General features: G+C 39.6%; 2 protein-coding genes across 2 annotated transcripts; both read right to left on the reverse strand.

Moving 5' to 3' along the window:
• Window positions 1-7,700: 7,700 nt before the first annotated feature.
• mrpl28 (mitochondrial ribosomal protein L28) lies at window positions 7,701-12,320 on the reverse strand. The gene is made up of 6 exons (XM_041236464.1): window positions 12,224-12,320; window positions 11,060-11,365; window positions 10,667-10,819; window positions 9,945-10,079; window positions 9,559-9,645; window positions 7,701-8,233 (listed from the first exon to the last, which is right to left on the reverse strand). The coding sequence occupies exons 2-6, from the start codon at window positions 11,345-11,347 to the stop codon at window positions 8,135-8,137; spliced, it is 762 nt and encodes a 253-aa protein (XP_041092398.1). The 5' UTR covers window positions 11,348-11,365; window positions 12,224-12,320; the 3' UTR covers window positions 7,701-8,134.
• An 86-nt stretch (window positions 12,321-12,406) lies between these two features.
• LOC121304999 (zinc transporter 10) lies at window positions 12,407-18,059 on the reverse strand. The gene is made up of 4 exons (XM_041236463.1): window positions 17,933-18,059; window positions 16,156-16,631; window positions 15,119-15,505; window positions 12,407-14,608 (listed from the first exon to the last, which is right to left on the reverse strand). The coding sequence occupies exons 2-4, from the start codon at window positions 16,628-16,630 to the stop codon at window positions 13,908-13,910; spliced, it is 1,563 nt and encodes a 520-aa protein (XP_041092397.1). The 5' UTR covers window position 16,631; window positions 17,933-18,059; the 3' UTR covers window positions 12,407-13,907.
• Between the last annotated feature and the right edge of the window lie 2,246 nt (window positions 18,060-20,305).

The raw sequence follows: 20,305 nt of genomic DNA on the forward strand, positions 1-20,305 counted from the left end.
TTCCAAATTCCTCTATTTGTTAACCTCTTTAAATTCAGCTGTTTAATTAAGGGTTAAGCTTTATTTTCCATAAGCTGTGCTTTTCTTTTTTTTTTAAAACACGATACTCTTTGGAAAGCTGTGGTTAACTCAGGAGGATACCTGTAACCAAGCCACTTGAATGCTCATGGAGTATGCACTGTTTATTCCTCTTCCTGTCAGGAGCATTTTCCACTTTACGACCCCAGGGGGATTTCTTAGACTTCCTTTCCTTCAAACTTGTAGAATGGACTCATTCATTTTGCTTTTTCTCATCTGTATTATATTACAGCAGTCATGCCATTATTCCAACTACTGATCTAAGAAAGCAACCAGCAGCTATCTTGAGAAATCTGTATATCTTACTGGGAGCCAGCTATCTGATAAACTCAATTGCATATCCAGTACATTTAATAATTTGTTATTGTTTATTCATGATGTACAGCAACTGAAGCTTTTTATTATTTAATAACATCAGAGACTATACGAGCGAGAGGAGGCCATTTGGCCCATCAGTGCTCGTCCGGTTCCTGGTAGCAGATTGATCTCAGAACTTTGTCAAGTTAGGTCCTAAAGGATCCAAGTGATTCTGCCTCAATAACATGACTAGACAGCCCATTCCACCCCCTCACCACTCTCTGTGTGAAGAAGTGTCTCCTTCAGCAACACGACTAGGCAGCCCATTCCATTCCTTCCTTACCCCCATAGTAAGAGACAATAAAAGTTACAAAATAAATGAAAGCTTACTGAATAACAAGGCAGCAGTCCAGATGTAATTAGGAAGTTTAGAATTCAATAGGAATGTTATCATTACTACCATTCCCCGCTGGGGATGAATCATCCTGCCAAGGAAAGGCAGTGGAAGTGGTCGTACAGATGGATGTCACACTTACATTTCTCCATTTATCTGCTGATCCAATGAAACTGAGGGGGAGAAACAGGAAGTCTTACTATCCACCCTCTTCACTGCAGTGGAGAATGAGCAGACTTCAAGTGAACTGCAGAGGTTAAACTTGCAGTATATAAGGCCTAGAGTGGTTAGCTTTCAGTTAGCTGCCCTTATAATGGGTAGTTATATGTAACCATAGTGTGGTTTGGCCCATCTGTGCTCGCCTGGTTCCTAGTAGCTGATTGATCTCAGAACTTTGTCAAGTCAGGTTAAAGGTTCCCAACTATTCAGAATGAATAACATGGCCAGGTAACCTATTCCATACCCTCACTACTCTCTGTGTGAAAACGTGGCTCAGCTATCAACTCCTTTTAAGATTTTAAAGACTGCAATCTTTAAATTAATTAATTCTTAATTCTTAATTCTTCTTTTTTTTCCAGGCTAGATTCTTTCAGCCGCTCGTCACAGTTTCTTTAAGCCCTGGAGCAGATGCTGTCCTCTTTGGTGTTAACACAGAGGCTATGTAATGTTTTACATTTGCTGACATTACATTGAATTTATTAGATTTTATTAATGCATTTCAGCAGTTATCAGTTCCTTTCTAGGCCCAGCTTCTAAAAATAAGCAGAAATAAAGAAATATCAAGCCCCTTCCTGTTAGTTCAGGATGGGGTACTTTTAGGGAAAGTTTGATTCGAGTAGGTAAGCTTGCTCCTCCCCAGTGATTAAGTTCCATGAATTTTCACAATGCAAAATGCATTCTCAACAACTGGCAGAAGTAGACACAGAGTGATGACCGATAATAGAAACAGAATAACATTAGTAATCACTTCAACAAAGCAGTACATTCCTCTACTGCTATTTGTTTCAGTACAAGGAACCTTAATTATCACCTTTTCAGCAGCCGTAAACAATCCATTACTTTATACCATCTACAAGTTTAATCCAGACTAACCCCAGGGTTTACATGAATGAGCTATCACCTTATACAGGAACCCTAACAGTACAAATTAAATTCATTCAAACCTTTTATTTAAGGCTTTCACACTTCAAGCATAGTGTAACACTCTAAGTGACTTTATTTCTGCACTATTTTGAAGGTAAATATTCATGGTCTCTGCTATATATAAATATAACAGAACAGCAGCACCTGTCCTCAGGTTAGGGAAGAGGGTTGAAGAGGGCTGACTGGCTACTTGAGTTCAGAAACTCTTCAGTTTCCAGTTTTGTGATCTAACCTCAGCTTAATTTGGTAAAAAAAAGGTTTCATGAAGAACATACCTCCACGGCTGAATGATATTAGTGAATGGAATAAAAAGGTTGTCCTGGCACTTAGGATTCTCCAGACAAGCTCAAAGCAGCTCAAAGCCAGGTAAAGGCAACAGAACCCAGAATCCTCAGAATGTAAAAGAGAGTGATTTAAATGACACTGAAGCTTCTTTAATCTTACAATCAAACGATATAGAAAGAAATATGAACCCCTTACCCCTTTGGAGTTGAGGGATCCTCCTCCCAGCTCCCCTTGCAAAGTCACAGCCCCAATGCATACCTCTGTGCTGCTGCTAGCGGTATAGTATAAATCACTTCAGAGAAATCAAGCAGCTGTCATTTAGGATCTGTCACCATTCCAGTGCATCTTATCCTGAGTAAAGATACTATGCTCAGAACACACTGCATCGTTCTAAAGTTAAAATAATAATAATAAAAATAATAACAATAAAATAGTCTTTGTTATTTATAACAAGTTAGTATGTGGGTGCCTCTTCTTTTTTTTTTTTTTTTTTTTTTAAAACAGAAACCTTGAACTGCACACCACAGTAACAATGACATAATCCTATTGTGTATGAACTTGGTAAGGTCCAACCTGTCTCTCAGTCTGACAAGTTAAGATTCAGCAAGGGCTGGAATTAATTTCATGTGTTTATGACTCTTATGCATTGTTTTTCTACAGTACTGTACTTGCATTCCAGCATCAGAAAGACAACGCAACACTTTTTTAAAGAATGAAAACATAGGGAACAGCTCCGTCTCCATGACTCCCTGCAAACATCCCTGCTGCCATTTGTGGCAAGATGAGTGGTGGATTACACTGCAGGATTGGGCTGACTGGATTGCATGTATTTAGTGACCCAACCTGAATTGGAACCCGAGCCTCAGGGTGTGAAAGGGTAGTGCAGGGCTGTCCGTCAACCTCCACTCTTAATGGGTTTCAAAAGCATGAAAAGGGCAGTCTTTGGTACAGGCACTGCAGTACAGTTAAAATGCAACAACACTGTGTTTAAACAAGGCACACATTACTGAAGCTGTGTCTTACTGCAATCTGGCTGAACTTGATTTCTACTTGTATCTTCTTTATCATGTTACCAATCATATTTTACATGGCGAGGAATTACAGTCATGTTTGTTTATATTTCAGTTACTGTTCTTCCAAAACAAACATAGTGACAGCTAAACCACTGAGTCACACCATTTAGCGTCGCCCTGCTCGGCTCAGAGTGAAGATTGAAGAATAACAAGCTCACGTGGTCAGTCACGCGCTTGCACCTCAAACCCACAGGAAGTAGCAGCTAACCCAGATACCCTACATTAAATACCTTAAAAACAGTGAAAAGTACGACTGTGGAAATGGAGGGAACATTCTGATGAGAAAGGGGTTCTCCACATAAACCCATCAACTCCCTTGAATTACATCACCAGCCCTAAATTACCAAGTTAGCCATGACTGTCACTGTGTTCACTGAAATCCTGGGTCCGGTCAGTAACATGTAACAGCTCTGTCTCGATTCAAGTGCTTCAGGAATCTCCATGCATCCAGGAGCATTTCCACATACAGCTAAACCTCGGAGAGAAAGAGTCTTCTCATTGTCACATTTATTTCACTGCTTTAGAACTACACATTGTCCAACATATTTTTATATATCTATCTACTTATATTTTTCTTATTTTTTCTAAGTCTTTGAGATTGTCTGGAGAATCCTAAATGCTGCATCCTCATTCCACTCTAATCATGTGACAGTGTAACCTTTCAACTGTTAGCCAACCAATGCTCTCTGTCTTTAACTGTTAGAGTAGGAGGGGCTTGCTCACTCGAAAAAGGCACACTGTCACAGTAAACTAAAAGCTAAGCAAAGACTGTTATAACACAACATTAAGTAACTGAACCCAGAACCACACACACACACTGATCACACACACCATCCTTTACAGCAGGGCAGATATTGAACTGGACTGGTCAGTGACATCATCACTCTGTGTGTACTGGTCAATACTACAAAGAGGCTGAACAATAAGATGATCCAGGACCAACAGTGGCCTACTATATAAGCATTGCCTTATATTTGAGAGTAAAACTTTAACATGATTTGGAGACACGCTGCAGTTTTATTTAACTAAAAAGTTGTTTAAAAAAAACAAAAAAAACTGTTATTTACCCCTTTTAAAAAATCATGTTCCTTATTTCTGACAAATTCCACATACTTTTCAATTGATTTAGTGTGTTACTTATGACATGCCTCTCGGTTCATCTCCAACTGCCAAGCTTACCAAATAAGGAAAACAAATACAAATGCAATGGGGAATTCCTGTTTACGTTGATCCAAAACCATTTAAAGGAATAAATTAATCTTCAAAACAGGTCAAAGGAACTCCATGTGTGTACAGTATTGATAAGAACACCCTGCTGTGTGAACGGGGGTTCCCGCCTCTGTGTGGATAACCACAGTCGCTACAGCAACTGGAAACTGAGCCTAAAAAGAAAACGAAAGGCCTGAATCACTATTGCCAGCCCATTGATTACAAATATGGTATTTAATAATCAGAATAGGCGTGGTGGCATGGTAGTGAGCTAATGAAATAAGCTTAAAAGATATATAAAAAAAAAAGATAGAAACGTAGTTTATCAGAACAGATCTAGTTTTTTAAAAACATTCCTTAATAAGGCTGGTAAATAATGACAAGCAGCAACAACACACTAAATACAGAACAGGTTCAAAATTCAATGTTACCTTGCGTCTCTAACTCTGCCTTCACCTGGTTTAAGTTTCTTTCTGGCATTTCAACTAGACTAGCCTCAGATACAGTGAGAATAACAACACATTGTCACACAGGCAATAACGGTAATTGATTATTGAAACAACAGAACCAAAACCACTGAGAATAATGACAAACACCAGAAATGGAGGGGAATATAAAACCCATTCCAATGACATGGGAACTGTTTAAGACACTGGCACTAGTTTAAAACCCCTACAATAAGGGTTGTGATGTTCTCTACCAGAGATTCTTCCACAGAAGATTACAAGGGCAGGAGCTTGAATAGCAGCAGAGCATTGCATTATTAGTGCTTTAAAACAGCCACCCGGGCATATCCCAAATACAAGTGCATGACAGGACCAGCCTCAACTCTAATACAGCTGTAGAAAGTAATTTTGCAGCCCCACAGATGAATCCCAAGACAGGGGTCTGGATTAAAAACACATGTTGGCATAACAAGTACTTCGGGCTATAGGACCTTGGCAATTCACTGGACACTGCTCTCAAAAACAGAACAGCCAATGAAGCACGGCCAAGAGAGGACACTAATTAATGCCACCTGTTCTAAAACACTTCACACGATGCTCGAGCCCTGTGCTTAAAAAAAAAAAAAAACATCAATGATTCAGACAAATGTAAAAAAAAAAAAGGTTGCAGTGTTATAGTGGTACTGACATTGCTGTAATGTTTTCCTCAACTCCGTTTTTCCTCTGGAGTAACAGTAGGACCTCAGCAATACCATTATCCCTTCAATACTTTGCTGCAATTGAAACAATGTTTACGTATAGCTACAGAAAGAAGGCAGCATACACTTGAAATCCAGACTGAGTGGTATACTGGGGATATCCTTGCTTGGATCACTGGCTCCTGTGGGGTGAATTTGGATGAAGTGAGCTTGGGTGGTCTTACAGTGTCCACATCATACACCAGCGCTGCAACTTGTGCTGGTATTTATAAAGGAAAATGTATATGATTCATCGATGGGGATTTATAATGTGAAAAACTGTTTTTGAACAATGAACCCAAATACGACCGCTTTCTAACAAACATGTGCCTTCTCATTTTCAAATATGACCAGATTACAATGTTGTGAACGTACCCCGCCTTTAAAAGGGGTCTTTAGAAGTTTTGCTCGACTTGTTCTGAAATCAGAAAGTTTTAAAGTTTTTTTTTTTTATTAGTTTTAGTTAGCTATAACATTTTAAAAGTAACGTGTACTCTGCAACTGTTTGAGCTGAAAACAATTATAATGGTCTAATTAAGCAAATTCTCAGTTCAATGAAGGGTTAACTTAAGTAATTGAGAGCTCGGTTGGAATGAAAACCAGCAGCCACAGGGGGGTCCCCAGGACTGGGGATGGGAACCACTGAGCTAGCCTGTCTTACACGTATAAGGCAGGCGTCTAGAGATGAACTCCGGTAAAACCACCTGAACACACGTATTAAATAAAAACACAGTACCCGAGGAAATGCAATAACAAGTGCTCAGAATGACTGCAGAGGGAAAGGACTAAACAAGAAAGTTCAATTTGGAACCACTTACTTAAAAGGATGTTCCTCACTGTCTGTCTTGTTAGTTAATTTTGTATTTGTTATTTCTATGTGTTTAGCGGCCTGACATTTTCTAGTATTATATAGGATTGGCTGGAATTATTATAAGACATGCAACAACTCTGGTTAAAAATGACACCTGCCACTTGTAAAAATAATTTGAAAAACAACAAAAAGCTTGCTCTATCAAGAGAAAATGTATGGTTCGTGATCGTGAGAATTGGACCTTTGAGACCCAAATAAAGATGGTCTAATTCAGTGTAGGCTGACCTGTGTTAATTCCCCTATGGGAATGCATACATCCAAACTGCAGCATGAGTACAGATCTCCACAATGCTACAACTGAAGTGCAAATGCTTCTTACGGTGTCCATGACCACAATCTCTGTGTGAAAGAGGAACTGGGATAGGATCCAGACTGTACAAGTCAGAAATCCACGGTGTCACCACAGAAAAACACCAGAAAAGACATGAGTAAATGTTTTCAGATGAATGCAGCCTGCTCTTTGTTGTCGAGAAGCTTTTTATTGAAATAATTTTCTTGGTAATACTGCAGGGAAAGCTGAAGTTCAGCCTTTCGTAAGAAACAGGATCTTCATTTTGTTGATGTGATCGATTTCCCCCTCAGTAGTTACTCTATCAACTAATCAAATCCCCATATGGCTATACAGCAAGAGTTGACAAAGTTAACCCTAACAAATACTACACAGGACAGAAACCAGGACCATAGGACACAGTAGTAACTGAAGTGGAGATGGACAGGACAGAGGGAAGGAGACTTTTAAGATTTCAGTGATTCACGTGGCTAGGTAGCCAATTCCATACCCTCACCACTCTCGAAGACCCAGCTACTTGAAAGTGGACAAGTATTGATGGGCAAAATGTCCTTTTCGCCATACGTTATTAATATGCGTGGAGACCTTATTCAATGATAGAAAGACAGGTACCTCCAGATATCTCCAGGTTCTGTTGCTCTCAAGAATCATAGCAAGAGAATAATAAAAAATCCATTCAAAATTAACAAAGTGTTGACTTCCATCATCATGGAGTCCTGACAGCCTGCAAACCGCCCCCCCCAAAACACATATGAAACTTCAGCTCCATTGCTGCCATCTACCCATTACAATACACGACACTGGCAGCAACTCAATGTGCCGTTCAGCGAGTCCACAGCCAACATAAGATGGACAAAAACAGACCAGCCTAACAATCATTAAATAACATTGCATTTTATTGGAAAATTATGTACAGATGTTTTCTTCCAAACACAATTTACAAAGCCAGGCTTAAAAAAATAAAATAAAAAAATTCAGGTATTCCGAATAGAATAAACCCAAAATGAGATCTGTGGGTAAAGCCAGTTGTGAAACATGTAACTTGTGGGTGGTTTAAAAGACATTTACTAGGAGAGGAGCAAAGGGAGTGGAGTCCCACTGACAATAGGGTCCTTGCACTCTCCAGAGTCCTGGCTCTCCAGGGATGGCAGTAAAGCTTCCACTGCAGAGCAGTTTGAGCTATTGCAGATTTGACGCTTTGATGTCTAGTTCACAATACAATGCAGTTGATACCTGATATTGGTCTCTGCCCTGGCAATGCTGCCTGGATACTCTCACAGAAGATGAATGCTAGGCTGCCTAGACTCCCTCTTCAGGGTTTTTTCTCCACAATCTCTGGCTCGGACAGCTTCTGGGTGGTAAGCTCCTGTACCAACTCCTGTACGAAGGCCTTAAACAGAGGCTCGGGGTCCTGGAGACAGAGGGATAAGGACAGGGATCAAGGACAGAACCATTCCAGCTTTCATTCGGTATGTGTACCACCTTTAACCTGGCACCTGCTATGTAGTGGAGAGTTAGGTGTGTGTGTGTGTGTGTGTGTGTGTGTGTGTGTGTGTGTGTGTGTGTGTGTGTGTGTGGTTAAACAAAACAGACAGCTCTGTATCGCCTAGAATTTTAGGATGAATAGATGAATAATAAAATAAATAAATAAACTATATGAACATAATTTAGATCTATTATTTAACATTATGTTATTAACTTAACTACAACAATTATAATGCAAAAGTCTACCAGAAACCATAAATGTAGTACAGCATTTCATGTTAGATTTCAAATTTTTTCAATGTCAGTTTTTCATTAAGCACATGGAAAACTACAGAGCAGTATGTAATGCAACATGTTAAGGCAACATTATTCAGCAGGTTAGTTAATTCTATAGTGCGATGCAAAACATTTAGCCACAGCTGTACCTGCATGTATTACCTGTGGAGAACTATTTCATATAAACTAATTATAATACAGACAATTTCTAAAAATGTTTTTTCCGATTTAAAAGGGACGATGTTTTTCTAAAGCAGAGCAACAGAAAAATAAACCCAGATCTGGCATTGCTGTGAATAACCCAGTCTCCATTTTCAAACTTGATCCTGTTCCTCGTGATTAACAATGAAACGCAGGCTGAGGACTCTTATCAGACACTATAAAATGCGACATCCGTCATCCTAGGCACTTGTTAAAGTGCTAAAACAGCTGGGACAAAACAAAGAGCAAATGTAAAATTATGAACAAAAAAACCTAAAGAATGTTTAAACCATTACAACAGATGTAGTCATAGTTAGCCGTTTTCATTCAGATGGCACCCTCTAGTGGTGAGATTCAAAACCACCACGCCCAGCTTTTACAGAGTTTCTGTTACCGAAACACTTTCAACAGGTGTGTAATAGACAGCTAAAAACATTGACTGTCACCGACAACAGCGAATGAGTGCACCTCTAGACTGTGCCCTTCAAAGGCACAGGCAATTGAATGAATTACTGATTTGGCAGCTCCTGCCTTGGCGCACGCTTGTTAAAGCAAGTCACCAATAGGCCAATTCAATCCACAGACCCGCCTTTCGCTCCCCTCTCTGACTCCGACTGACTGTGCTGTGTGTGTTGGTTGAAAGCATAAAGCAAGTACAGTTTATTTTTGTATGGTTTTTACGTGGATCTCCTATCTTCAGTATAAAATGCTTTAATTTACGCCAGTATCATACCTGCAGTTTTCAGTTGCGTTAAGAGCTAATGTGTACCGTACCTTCTTCTCCAACAGCCTCTGCTTCTCCACAGCTTCTTCCAGACTGAGTCCTACCCACTCCGCCTCCTCCGCCGGCATCACAAACTCCTGGGAACAGCAGATGGGAAACTGCAGTTACAACGGTAACACAAACTCAACAAATCAGCAACAGCTTCTTGAATGTAAATGTATTCTTACACCAACATCCTAAGGAATACATCTTACACTCAACATCCTGCCTCTGGTCTGTGCTGCGGTTCTATAAGCACTTCCACTGGTGTGGTTCTGCAGCTGTTTCATCTTGCACTGCGAGTCCACAGACTGCTTAGGTTGGTTTCAAACAGATATTTGCTCCTCAGTGCACAGATGAAGTAGTCTAGGAGCTGGAAGAAAGCCCATTTTCTCACCTTGTATTTGTTAAATACAGTCTCTCTCTTTGCTGGGTTTTCAGGGTACAGCTCAGTGTCTTTACGAGCTAGTCGGATCAGCATGGCTCGTTTCAAATCCATCCCCAGCTTGGAGTTCAGGTCTTCCTGTGGAGTCTGAAAAACAAGGGAGAAGGTTGTTGAGTAAAGATTAGAACACAAATTGATATAAAAATTACAGATCCTTTAGATATTTCACTGGTGTGGCAAGTCAAAACTATTTTAAGCCCTAATGATAGTTTGTCATAAAAAGGTTATACAGTACACATTCCGGCTGATTTAGGAAATATATTACTTAAGTTCTGTCTGATTAAAGTTAGAATCTTATGTTCTAATCCGAATTCTGAGCTTTTTCTGTGAACTCAGGTCAGACCTCAGCCTCTCTAAACTACAGACTGAGGTGCGTGGAATAGAAGTTGGATGCCAACATCTCATCATAAACTAAGTAACAGTCAAAGCACAGTTTCAAGAGGATCTTTATTCACAGAACACACTTTACAACTGGTTTCAAAACAAACATAGAATTTTAACGATAAAAAATGTCTATGTTCTTATTATTAAGAATGTGTGCGGGAGACGACATGAAGGGATATTGCAACAGCAGGACATGTGGCTATTTAACATCCAGCTGGACCAGCAGGTAAATGAAGAGTGTCGAGACTTTTCCCTTCTCTAGCGTTTCTAAACTTAGCGTGGAAGCTTACCCGCAGGATGTAGAAGTCAAACCCATAAGCTGCGTCGATGAGGTCCAGCGTACGCGCAGTCACTGTGATTTTGAACTTGTGGTCGAGAATCTCACTGTACAGCTCCCTGTTAAACAGCTGGGGCTTCCACACCTTCTTCAGACGGTTGGAGAGCTGTCCAACAAACCACAAACACAAGAATTAAACAGCTCTTAAACTCCCCTGGCTTTTGAGTCATTCTTCATGCAATGGTTTTAAAAAGCTGTACTATTCCGGAACATGCCATGTAGTAGTTTAATATCCAGTAAGTCAGGGGCAGCAACGAGAATGCTGCTGTATTGTGCAGGACCCCCGTTCCCTCCCTGTACCCCCCGTACCCCCGGGGGGGGGTCCAGGGTGAACTAAAAAAGTCACCTTGTCGTTATTGGCGTATCTGTATCCCACGATCCAGCCCTCACCCCCCCACAGGCCGCTCTGAGACTGCGGGGGGTAGTAGACAGGGATGGGTACGTCCTGCACCCGTTCGCGGTGCCCTGTTTTGGGGTTCACGCGGGAGCTGACCCCCAGGGGTTTCCAGTGCACTGCAGTGGGCGTGCGGCTCTCCTGCAGGGAGCGCAGATAGTGCTCTGGCAGCCGGGTGTAGATCCCCTTCTTCAGCTTCAGAGCTTCCCAGAGCCGCGGAGGGAACTTGTGAAGAGGCATCTGCAAGGAATACTGGAACTACAACCACAGACTGCAGAATTAATCCTCATGTATGCATTGCACAAGGAACCATTCTGCCCAAAAGCTCACATCAAAACCCCTTACTCAGCTCCAAACTAAGCCTTCCTAGGAAGTGGTTTGCACAGCACTAGACTGACCTTCTGCTGGCTGGGCATTACATACCAGATACAAGCCAAAAGAATAACCATTAGGAGTGTTGATTTATATTTAAGCGCTTGATTGTTTTTTATTTTTATTTTTGACAAACCAGAAAAGCTGCCATCACTGTTTGTAAATGATTGCAGTATGTACAACAGTGTATATGGAAAAAGACTTTAAATTAGACTCCTATTGCTTAGCAGTTTCATCCATTACAGGCCTATTGCTTAATTTGCCACTGTTTATAAGTAACAAGTGTAGGTATGCCCACTAATGTTCATAATACAAATTAAACCAAGCAACGTATTTCCATTCTTGCATCCCACCACTGAAGTATTACAATGGTCTATCATTGACTGTAAAAAACGTGGGCTGCAATAGCATTATATATTTAACTCGATACGGTAATATTACAAGTATTCTGGACATTACTGTGTACAATAACAGATCACAATAAGCCCACAATAAAATAAAAAATAAAAGCTTTTTATTGATAGGCGTGACTTAAGATGACAGTACTGGTTATTTACAGATATCTTTGCAGGCTATTTCATATGGCATAGCTTATAACAATCAGAGACGTTCCTGCAGTCCAGTATAACAGTGTTTCACTGGCTTTATTGCAAAAAAAAAATGCGCTTCCCTCCCAGTTTCAGATTCAAAAGAGCACCGATGTCTGCAATATATAATAATGTACAAATAAATAAGAAAACTCACCACAGCATACAGAAATAACAGCGGTCTTATTTTATCAGTAATTTCTAATCCGGAAGCACGTTTCCTGACCAAGGGCAAATAACTCTACTTCCTATAGATGGTCCCGCCCATGAAGTGAAACGATTGGGTTAGCGTACTCTAGTCTTTATTTTACAGACGTTTATTGGCGATTGTTATTAGCAGTCACAACACGTGTCCAATGGTTGATTAAAACGTCAAGGGTTTTGTACACACGTTTGTTGCCCGGTGATTGGATAATAAAAACGTAATTCTTCAAGCCCTTGTTAGAGGTCGCTTGTAAATTCTCACAACAGTTGTTTCTGGAAAGAGTATATACCTAGAAATACAGAGTATGCTCACTTTACCACAGTATAGATACAGTAATGGATAACTACACAACAAACTGTTTTTAAAAGGGAATGCGTGGTATTGTAACTTCTTATTAAATTGTTCAATCGTGTGTGTTTAGACATTAATACCACTTGAAATATTACATTAAAATACTACAAACAATGAGACATGCATTTCTCTGTTTAAAATGCAAGACTGGATCTCTGATTTTGTCTGGTTGGAGACTCCAGCCCAGCCTGGTTGGCTACTGACAATGGCATCGTGAGTTTGTACACAAAGCACGATCAATGTCGTGGATAAAGGCAAATAGCGACGATAATTGTACATAATTTAATATGATTTCAGAAACTTTTGCTGCACCTGTCTTCTTTATTATGTTTGTTTTATTCCAAAATGACAACATTAATCAAACAAGATATTTGATTACAATGATATAAAACAATACTTTACATAGCAACTACAAAACATTTCCTGTAAAATGTTGCCCTAGAAAAAAATCTTTTGTGTCTCAGAGATTGGCAGGTATGTGAAAGAAGAGAGGGTCTGAATGAATGGTTCTGAAGTGAGAATGAAGGCTTTGTGATGCAGAAATGTGGCTGGCTGACAAACAAGTTTTCTCAGCGTGGTGTTCCAGCTAGACACTGTGGGGTAATTAATTCTTCCTGGAGTGAAACTCAGGTTCTTTATTTCTTTAGTTTTTCAGTGACGGCCTCCCAAAAGATTTACAGAGACAGCATGGCAAAAAACTCTTACAAAATGGCAAGGAAGTAACGAATTAGAGATGATTATCAGCATACAGAATGATTTCAAGTGGCAAGAAAACACAAACATGTGCGCCCAGGTATAGATATATAGATATATAGATATATAGAAGTAGGTTTTGAGTTAAGGTGATCAGTAGCTATACAATTATGGATAATCGGGAAATACATATTTCAGCATTGCAAGAGCCAATCAAATCTTGTGAAAGTTGCACAAGTGATGATATCAGTTTCATGATCTCAAACTAAACCTCACTAGACCTGCTATTTGGAACAATTGGCAGTGGCATCTTTTACAGGAAATCTCAAAAAGAGCTACTCAAGCCCTAGTAACAGAAAGGGTGGTCCAGGGCAGGTTTGAGTTCACAGCAGGCTTGAGGCATGGACTGAACTGCTCCCTCCCTCGCTCCCTCCAGTCCAGGGTAGGCTTGAGGCTAGCTAGCAATGTGGAGAAGCTGACATTACTACTGTGTAAACAGAGAAGACTGATAATCCTGCAACTCATATGAACATGCACACATGAACAAACACAAAACAAAACAATAAAAAGGCATTGGTGGGAAATCCCCAATTCAAAGGTAAATATTCTCAATGACCAGCTCTCTGGGTTGCTCTTCATGGCCTAAGACTTCTCCAGGTGGAGGTCCTGCTTGCTCCTTCTCTGTCCACCACTGGCAGCACAGCTTCTTAGCACACTCCTTCCCACAGGCCAGGTCACACAGACCCAGCATTTGTTCTGTTTGCAGCAGTCGGGGAAAGAATTCGGGCTGCACAATGGAGCCATGAACTCCCACACTGCGGAAAAGCTCTTTGATTTCCACAGCCAGGATTGGGAAGCTTCCGGCACTGGAGCAGTGGATGTGGACTGACGCCACAGTGTAGGATTCGGACAGCTGCCACACATGTAGCTCATGGATCGCCAGCACCCCAGGCAGCTTCAGGATCTGCTCTCTCAAGCTCTCCAGGTGGATATGGACTGGAACCCCCTGGAGAAGGAGGAAGCCATACCGTCTGAGGTAGGGTAAGGCAGTGGTGAGCAAGATCACCACGGTTACTAGGGAGAATGCCGGGTCCAGGTACAGATAGAGGTGGCAGTGCCCGCTGTAAAGACAGTCATGGTTCATCAGATGTGCCAGTCCGTTCGCCAGCACTAGTAAAGGTCCCAGGAGACATTTCACCTTGTCCAGAGCAGAGAGGATGCCACCACTGTGGATTTTCTCCATATCTTTGAGGATTTGCATTGGCCTTTGTTCCGTTTCAACCACCCTGTTGGCTAAAGTATTTAGAAAAAGCAAAATATATAGTGCAATAAAATATGGAATATGCCTAGTTCTATGAACTGCATTTTTTAAAATTGGAGAATGAACTATTTACTAAGGTAACTTAATGATGCCGAACCAGAATTAAACATACTCATTTTATAATTAAAATTGGACCGGTGCTGGGGATTTTACTTTAAAAAAGAAATCTGTTACAGTCACAGATTCCTTGAACAAAAAACATATTACTTTAAAAAGAAAACTAGTTACAGCTATAATGTTACTTCTCAGATACACTTTACTTGTTGCAGAGATTTCCATCTAATGCATTAGGTGTAGTCCTTTAAAATATATTTTAATTAAAAGTAACCATGTTATTTTTTCACATCAAATGTAGTCTGAAAAAGGAACCATTACAGTAACAAATTACTGAAAATGTAATCAGATTACAGTAATCTGTATCTAAACAGTTATTTGAACACTATTGAAAAGAGAATGTTTTACCCTCTCATTCATTACCTTACCTGTTGTTTCTGGCTGTGCTGTGCTTGTGTACCTATCTGCATAGGGGTTTCCTAGGAACAGCTCTCCATCCTCCTCCACTGCTCTGGGGCTGGACTCACTGATTAAACATGGTGAGATGGCTGAGTTGCCAAGGTTACCTGTCTCCTCACTCTTTCTTTCCAGCTGGGTATCAGTCTGACCGTCACTGGGATCAGAGTTTGGTTGTGGGTCAGCATCTGAGACAGGATGTGCTTCAGAGCTGTAGTGCAGCAGCGGAGCCACGGTGGTGAGCTCTGTGCTTTGTCTTGACTGTATTTGTGTCCAGTGTTCTCCTACGCTGCTGTCTGTATTGTGGGCATATTCCTTTACAAAGGTGCTCTCATCCATTTGGCTCTTCACATCAGTACCTGGGGAAAGAACATACAAAAAGTCAAGCAAAGTGTCCCAACTCAAGACAACACTGGCATAGGTGGGACGTGTTCTACCCTGAGCATAGCAAATAATGTAAACTTAATAAGTTCAATTATGGAAACCTAATAACTTAAATAAGACAATGTATTACGTTTCTTTTAGTATTTTTAAGTTCAAGAGTAAGTAACTTCAAACGTCATCATAATTAATATTGATGGTATTTGTTTCATTCTGATCGGTTCTGGGTTCTGTTCCTCCAATATTGAGCTAGATTGTCTCAGAATAGTTGCACACATTGGAGAATAGTACAGGAAATGGAATGCTCCGGAATTCTGGAATGCTCCCGGAAGCTGTTTTTAAGACAAGATTGAAAACTTATTTTTTACAAAATAATTTATCCATCTCGGTTTTCCTATTTTACAATCAAAACTACAATTTCTTTTTGTCACTTTTAAAAATTCTAATTTAATGGGGTTTTTTTTTGCTTTAGACTCTTTTGATAGTTCTATTTCTACAAACTAGCTAAATTAAAACAACCTCTTTATTTCTTTTTAATTTCAGTTTTTTGCAAATCATTGGAACAGTGATTTTGATAAAATGTAGATCAACATGTCCTTGAATAAAAGGACAGGATTGCAACACTAACCTTCAGTTTCCATAACGATTCCAGCAGAGGGATCCTCTCCAGCCCTTGAGACCTCCCCAGGGTCCCACCTCCCTGCCCAGCGCACCGTGGCCACGGCCAGGTTGAAGAGGACCCCAAGGATTCCAGCTGCTCCCGCGAGGGCAGGCCTCTGGATGGGGTGTGGCCGCAGGAAATGGCCAAGGATATCCAACGAGACAGAGATGCAGAGCGAGGCGAGGAGCAGAGCAGACACCATGACCCCCAGGGGCCGCAGTCTGGTCCAGCCGTACGAGCGCGAGGGGGTCCCAGGGCGGCGGTCAGCCAGGCGGTCCGCGGCAGGGAGGCACAGGAGCAGAAAGATGAAGAGGGTGTGGAAGGAGTCCACTGTATTGATGAGCGAGTTACACAGCCAACTGACAATCAGCTCTGCTACCAAACACAGCAGAGTCACTGCCATGAAGCACCAGTACAGGGGACTAAGAACAGAGCTGGCCATTCTGAGGGGGAACAAGGGGGAACTGTGTAAATACTCTCTTTTAAGGCTCTATTAAGGATATAGGGTGCTTTGAAATCATGAGCTTTAAAAAGTCACTGAAATAAATATATAAAATGAATCTACAAAGAAAAAAGTCTACGATGTAGACTTTTATGTTAAGTCCTTGAAGTCACAAGGATTCTGTTTGATGGGCATGCAAGTTTATAAAGCACATCAGATTGAGTGCATCAGTCACATTTCTCAGACTGCCTCTCTCTAGCACATGGTTGTGTAGTTTCTCCAAATTAAATTCGGTACACTGCATCTGAAGTCAACATCCTAATTCCTTGAACTGCCAAGTCTGCAATGACTCTGTCTCACCACAAGAGGGAGAGTAATCTAATATTAAAAATAAACAAACCTGACTAGACTGCAGAAATAGCGAAATGTTGGAACTCTGTATTAGACAGTATGTGGTTGTTTGGAATCAGAGTTTTTCTAGAAGCTCAGAATCTGTGATCAGGGTTTTTTTTAGAAGCTCAAAATGGGGGATTTTCAGTACTGGGGGAGGGGAATTTTAGCTTACATTCCTACCAGTCTGGTTTTAGAACGTTGGAATTGTAAACTAGTGTTTGAATGTTACAAATTAGATCAAATATACAAGGTCTAATTGTGTATTAGTTCTGATTATAAATTAATATTTAAATCATACAGAAATAAAATTATGTTTTTCACCTTTCAAAAAACTAGAAGTAACAGGTACAGACCTGAATAAATTCTTAAACCCTCTTCACAAATCTTTAACCCAGTAGCATTAAAATAATATTTTGATATTTCTATTTTACAATCTGTTTAGTTTAATGAATATTAGTATGTGGCTGTATGTCATTTAAAATAGTGAAGATTATAGTGATATTAGGAAAATAGTAAATAATAAAAACTGCTCTGTGGTCAAACTCAATCTCAAAAATTCAAACTTCTGGAAAGTTCTCTTGAAATAGCAAGCAAATGAAAATTAAATATTTTAGCTGCTTTGAACTGGTGAAAAATGTTTATCCTAATAATAATAATAATAATAATAATAATAATAATAATAACAATAATAATAATAATAATGCACAGGACCAAATATATAAATAGATTTAAAAAAAAATACAAAGACAAAACTTTTCCTCACTCTCTCATATCCCTCTTTATAATTATAATTCCTGCTGGATTATAAAAGGGATAAATGCACACTCTTTTCAAAATTAATATCATACGTATCAATTCATGAACAATTAATTAACAAACATTGAGTTAATTCCTCAACATAGTTTTTACCTTCAGTATGTCTAAGGTTCTCAGTCAGAAAATCCAATTTCAGTTTTTGTTTCTTTTTTTTTTTTACCATTGATTCACTAGTGCTGGCAAGACCCTGCTACAATCCCCAGTTGAATTATATAATCCTCCACAGTATCCAGAACACCAAGCCCTCTCTCTCTCTCTCTCTCTCTCTCTCTCTCTCTCTCTCTCTCTCTCTCTCTCTCTCTCTCTCTCCTGTGTATGTAGTCAAACTAATCCTGATCATGTGAGATGTAGAATGCTCTGTGTTTTTTTATAAACTCAAGCTGATCTTTGGCATTTGTTTCTGTGAGGTCAGAAATCTTGTCTTAGTTTTCATCCACCCACATCCATTCCAAGGAACTTTGAGATCCTGCGTGTTGAATCTCAAATGAAATAAAAAAACATTCTGATCATATTGCAGCCACTGAGCCATATTGACCATCTGTATTAACACTCTATTAATTTCAATGTTTTTTCCATTAACAGCATGAAATAAATATTGAATTGTATTGAAGACCGACTGGCAGATAATGACCTGCATGGCTGGCACAGTGCTGAAAGGCTTTGTATTCCTCGTGGAGTGCAATAGGTATTACTTTCAGATTCTGGGGCTCAGGTGTCAGGTAGGTTATATAGGATAACAGCCCACTTTTAGCTTTTGAGTTTTCCAAATATTGACATATAAGAGTTTTTTTTAAAGACTAAAGAACCTGAAATGTTGTTTAATTTTATAGATCCTCTCAGAGTTGGTCTAGATTTTTAATTCCAGGGCCTTCCTCATGCCACTGAATGTGCCAATGTGACCTTTCAACTTTGCAAGACCCCTTTACTCTACAGACAGAAACTGGATGAGGCTGTTTTAGAGACGATAGGTTATACTGTCACATGATTTTGAGGGCGGCTGTTCAGTCCTGGCACTTAGGATTCCCTTAACAAGCTCAAAGCCAAGAAAAGGCACTTATAGAGATTACAATATCATAGTATTAAAGCAACCCTGATGCGGTGAGAATGGTGGTAAACACCATCAGATAGTAGGGGAAAAAAGACATCTGACTTCATTTTTAATATCACATTCAATGTTCACTTTATTAAACTGACTACAGTTAAGAAAAACAGATCTAATAGATTGAGATGAAGTGTCAGTCCAGTTCAAACCATGTGTGAAGCATTGTGTATACCATTGTCTGTGGCAAAGCTAACACAGAGGATTTGTTTTGACAGTGTGCTTTTAAAAAGAGTCTTTCCACATTGTTTGATGATGGCTGCTAGAAGCTGGCTCAGTGGTTTGGCTAGGGGCCTGAAGGTAGGGGTCAATGGGATTTGGGACAAGGTCAGCCAGCGCAGTATGGCAGGGCTGAATCTTATTAGACGCATCACAATGCATGTCCTTGACTGTGTATTGCTGACATAGAATCTTTAGTTGTTCAGTGTTTTACTTACAAGTAAGCAGAAAAGTGGTAATTAAATGTAATGTTAACAGTTATAAAGGACTCAGATATTTCAGCAACCAGACAGTATGGAGAGGTAATTAAAACGTCGAACATCACCTGCTTGTGATATGTAAGATGGTGGTAATAAGAGCCACTTCTCTTCAGTACCAGTAGTTTATATATTAGAATCGGCAATGTTTTTCTTGCATAGGGTGCTGGGTATCTTGATGAAGAACATTGTAATGAACCCAGAAAAATGTGTTTTCTTGCAGGGATTAATTTATAGTATATTATACCACTTCAGTACAGCTGAGTTTCCAATACTTTTCATTTAGCCAATTCTGTAACCAAAAAATCTATATATTCAAAAATACTAAAGAACAATTATAATGCAGCGACCAATGCAATTATAATTAAATGCCTATTTTACTGAATAAGAGTTACAGCAAGGATACATAACAAAACTATTCATTAGGGAAAATATCCTGGCTGTTATTTATCACGTATTTAATTTTTATTTTTATAATATAATTAAAATGCATACTATCCCCTTATAAAATACCCCCTTACAATCCTCATTAATGTAAAATATGATTTGGGATTTAAAATATAAAGCTTAAAAAATAAGGGACAGTTTTTTTGACTGTTTTATTCCAAAGTGTAAAATACTTCATAAATAGCCTTACTGATAAACAGCCCAGTATTATGATGAGGGTGCATAAAAAAGTTTGCTACAATTACTCTCTAGATGTGTGAAAAGCAATACTGTCACTATAATAACGCGGCTTAAATATAGAATAATAGATGGGCTTCAGTGAGTTACAGGAAAATAATTTCATCTAGAAGGTTTGGCTGTACAATAAAGTATAAGACTGCCTCTCAAATGACAACCTGAGTCCAGATTTGCTTGTATTGACATTAATATCAACCTATAAATTAA

This window comes from Polyodon spathula, chromosome 40, assembly GCF_017654505.1.
Source record: "Polyodon spathula isolate WHYD16114869_AA chromosome 40, ASM1765450v1, whole genome shotgun sequence".
Taxonomy (NCBI): domain Eukaryota; kingdom Metazoa; phylum Chordata; class Actinopteri; order Acipenseriformes; family Polyodontidae; genus Polyodon; species Polyodon spathula.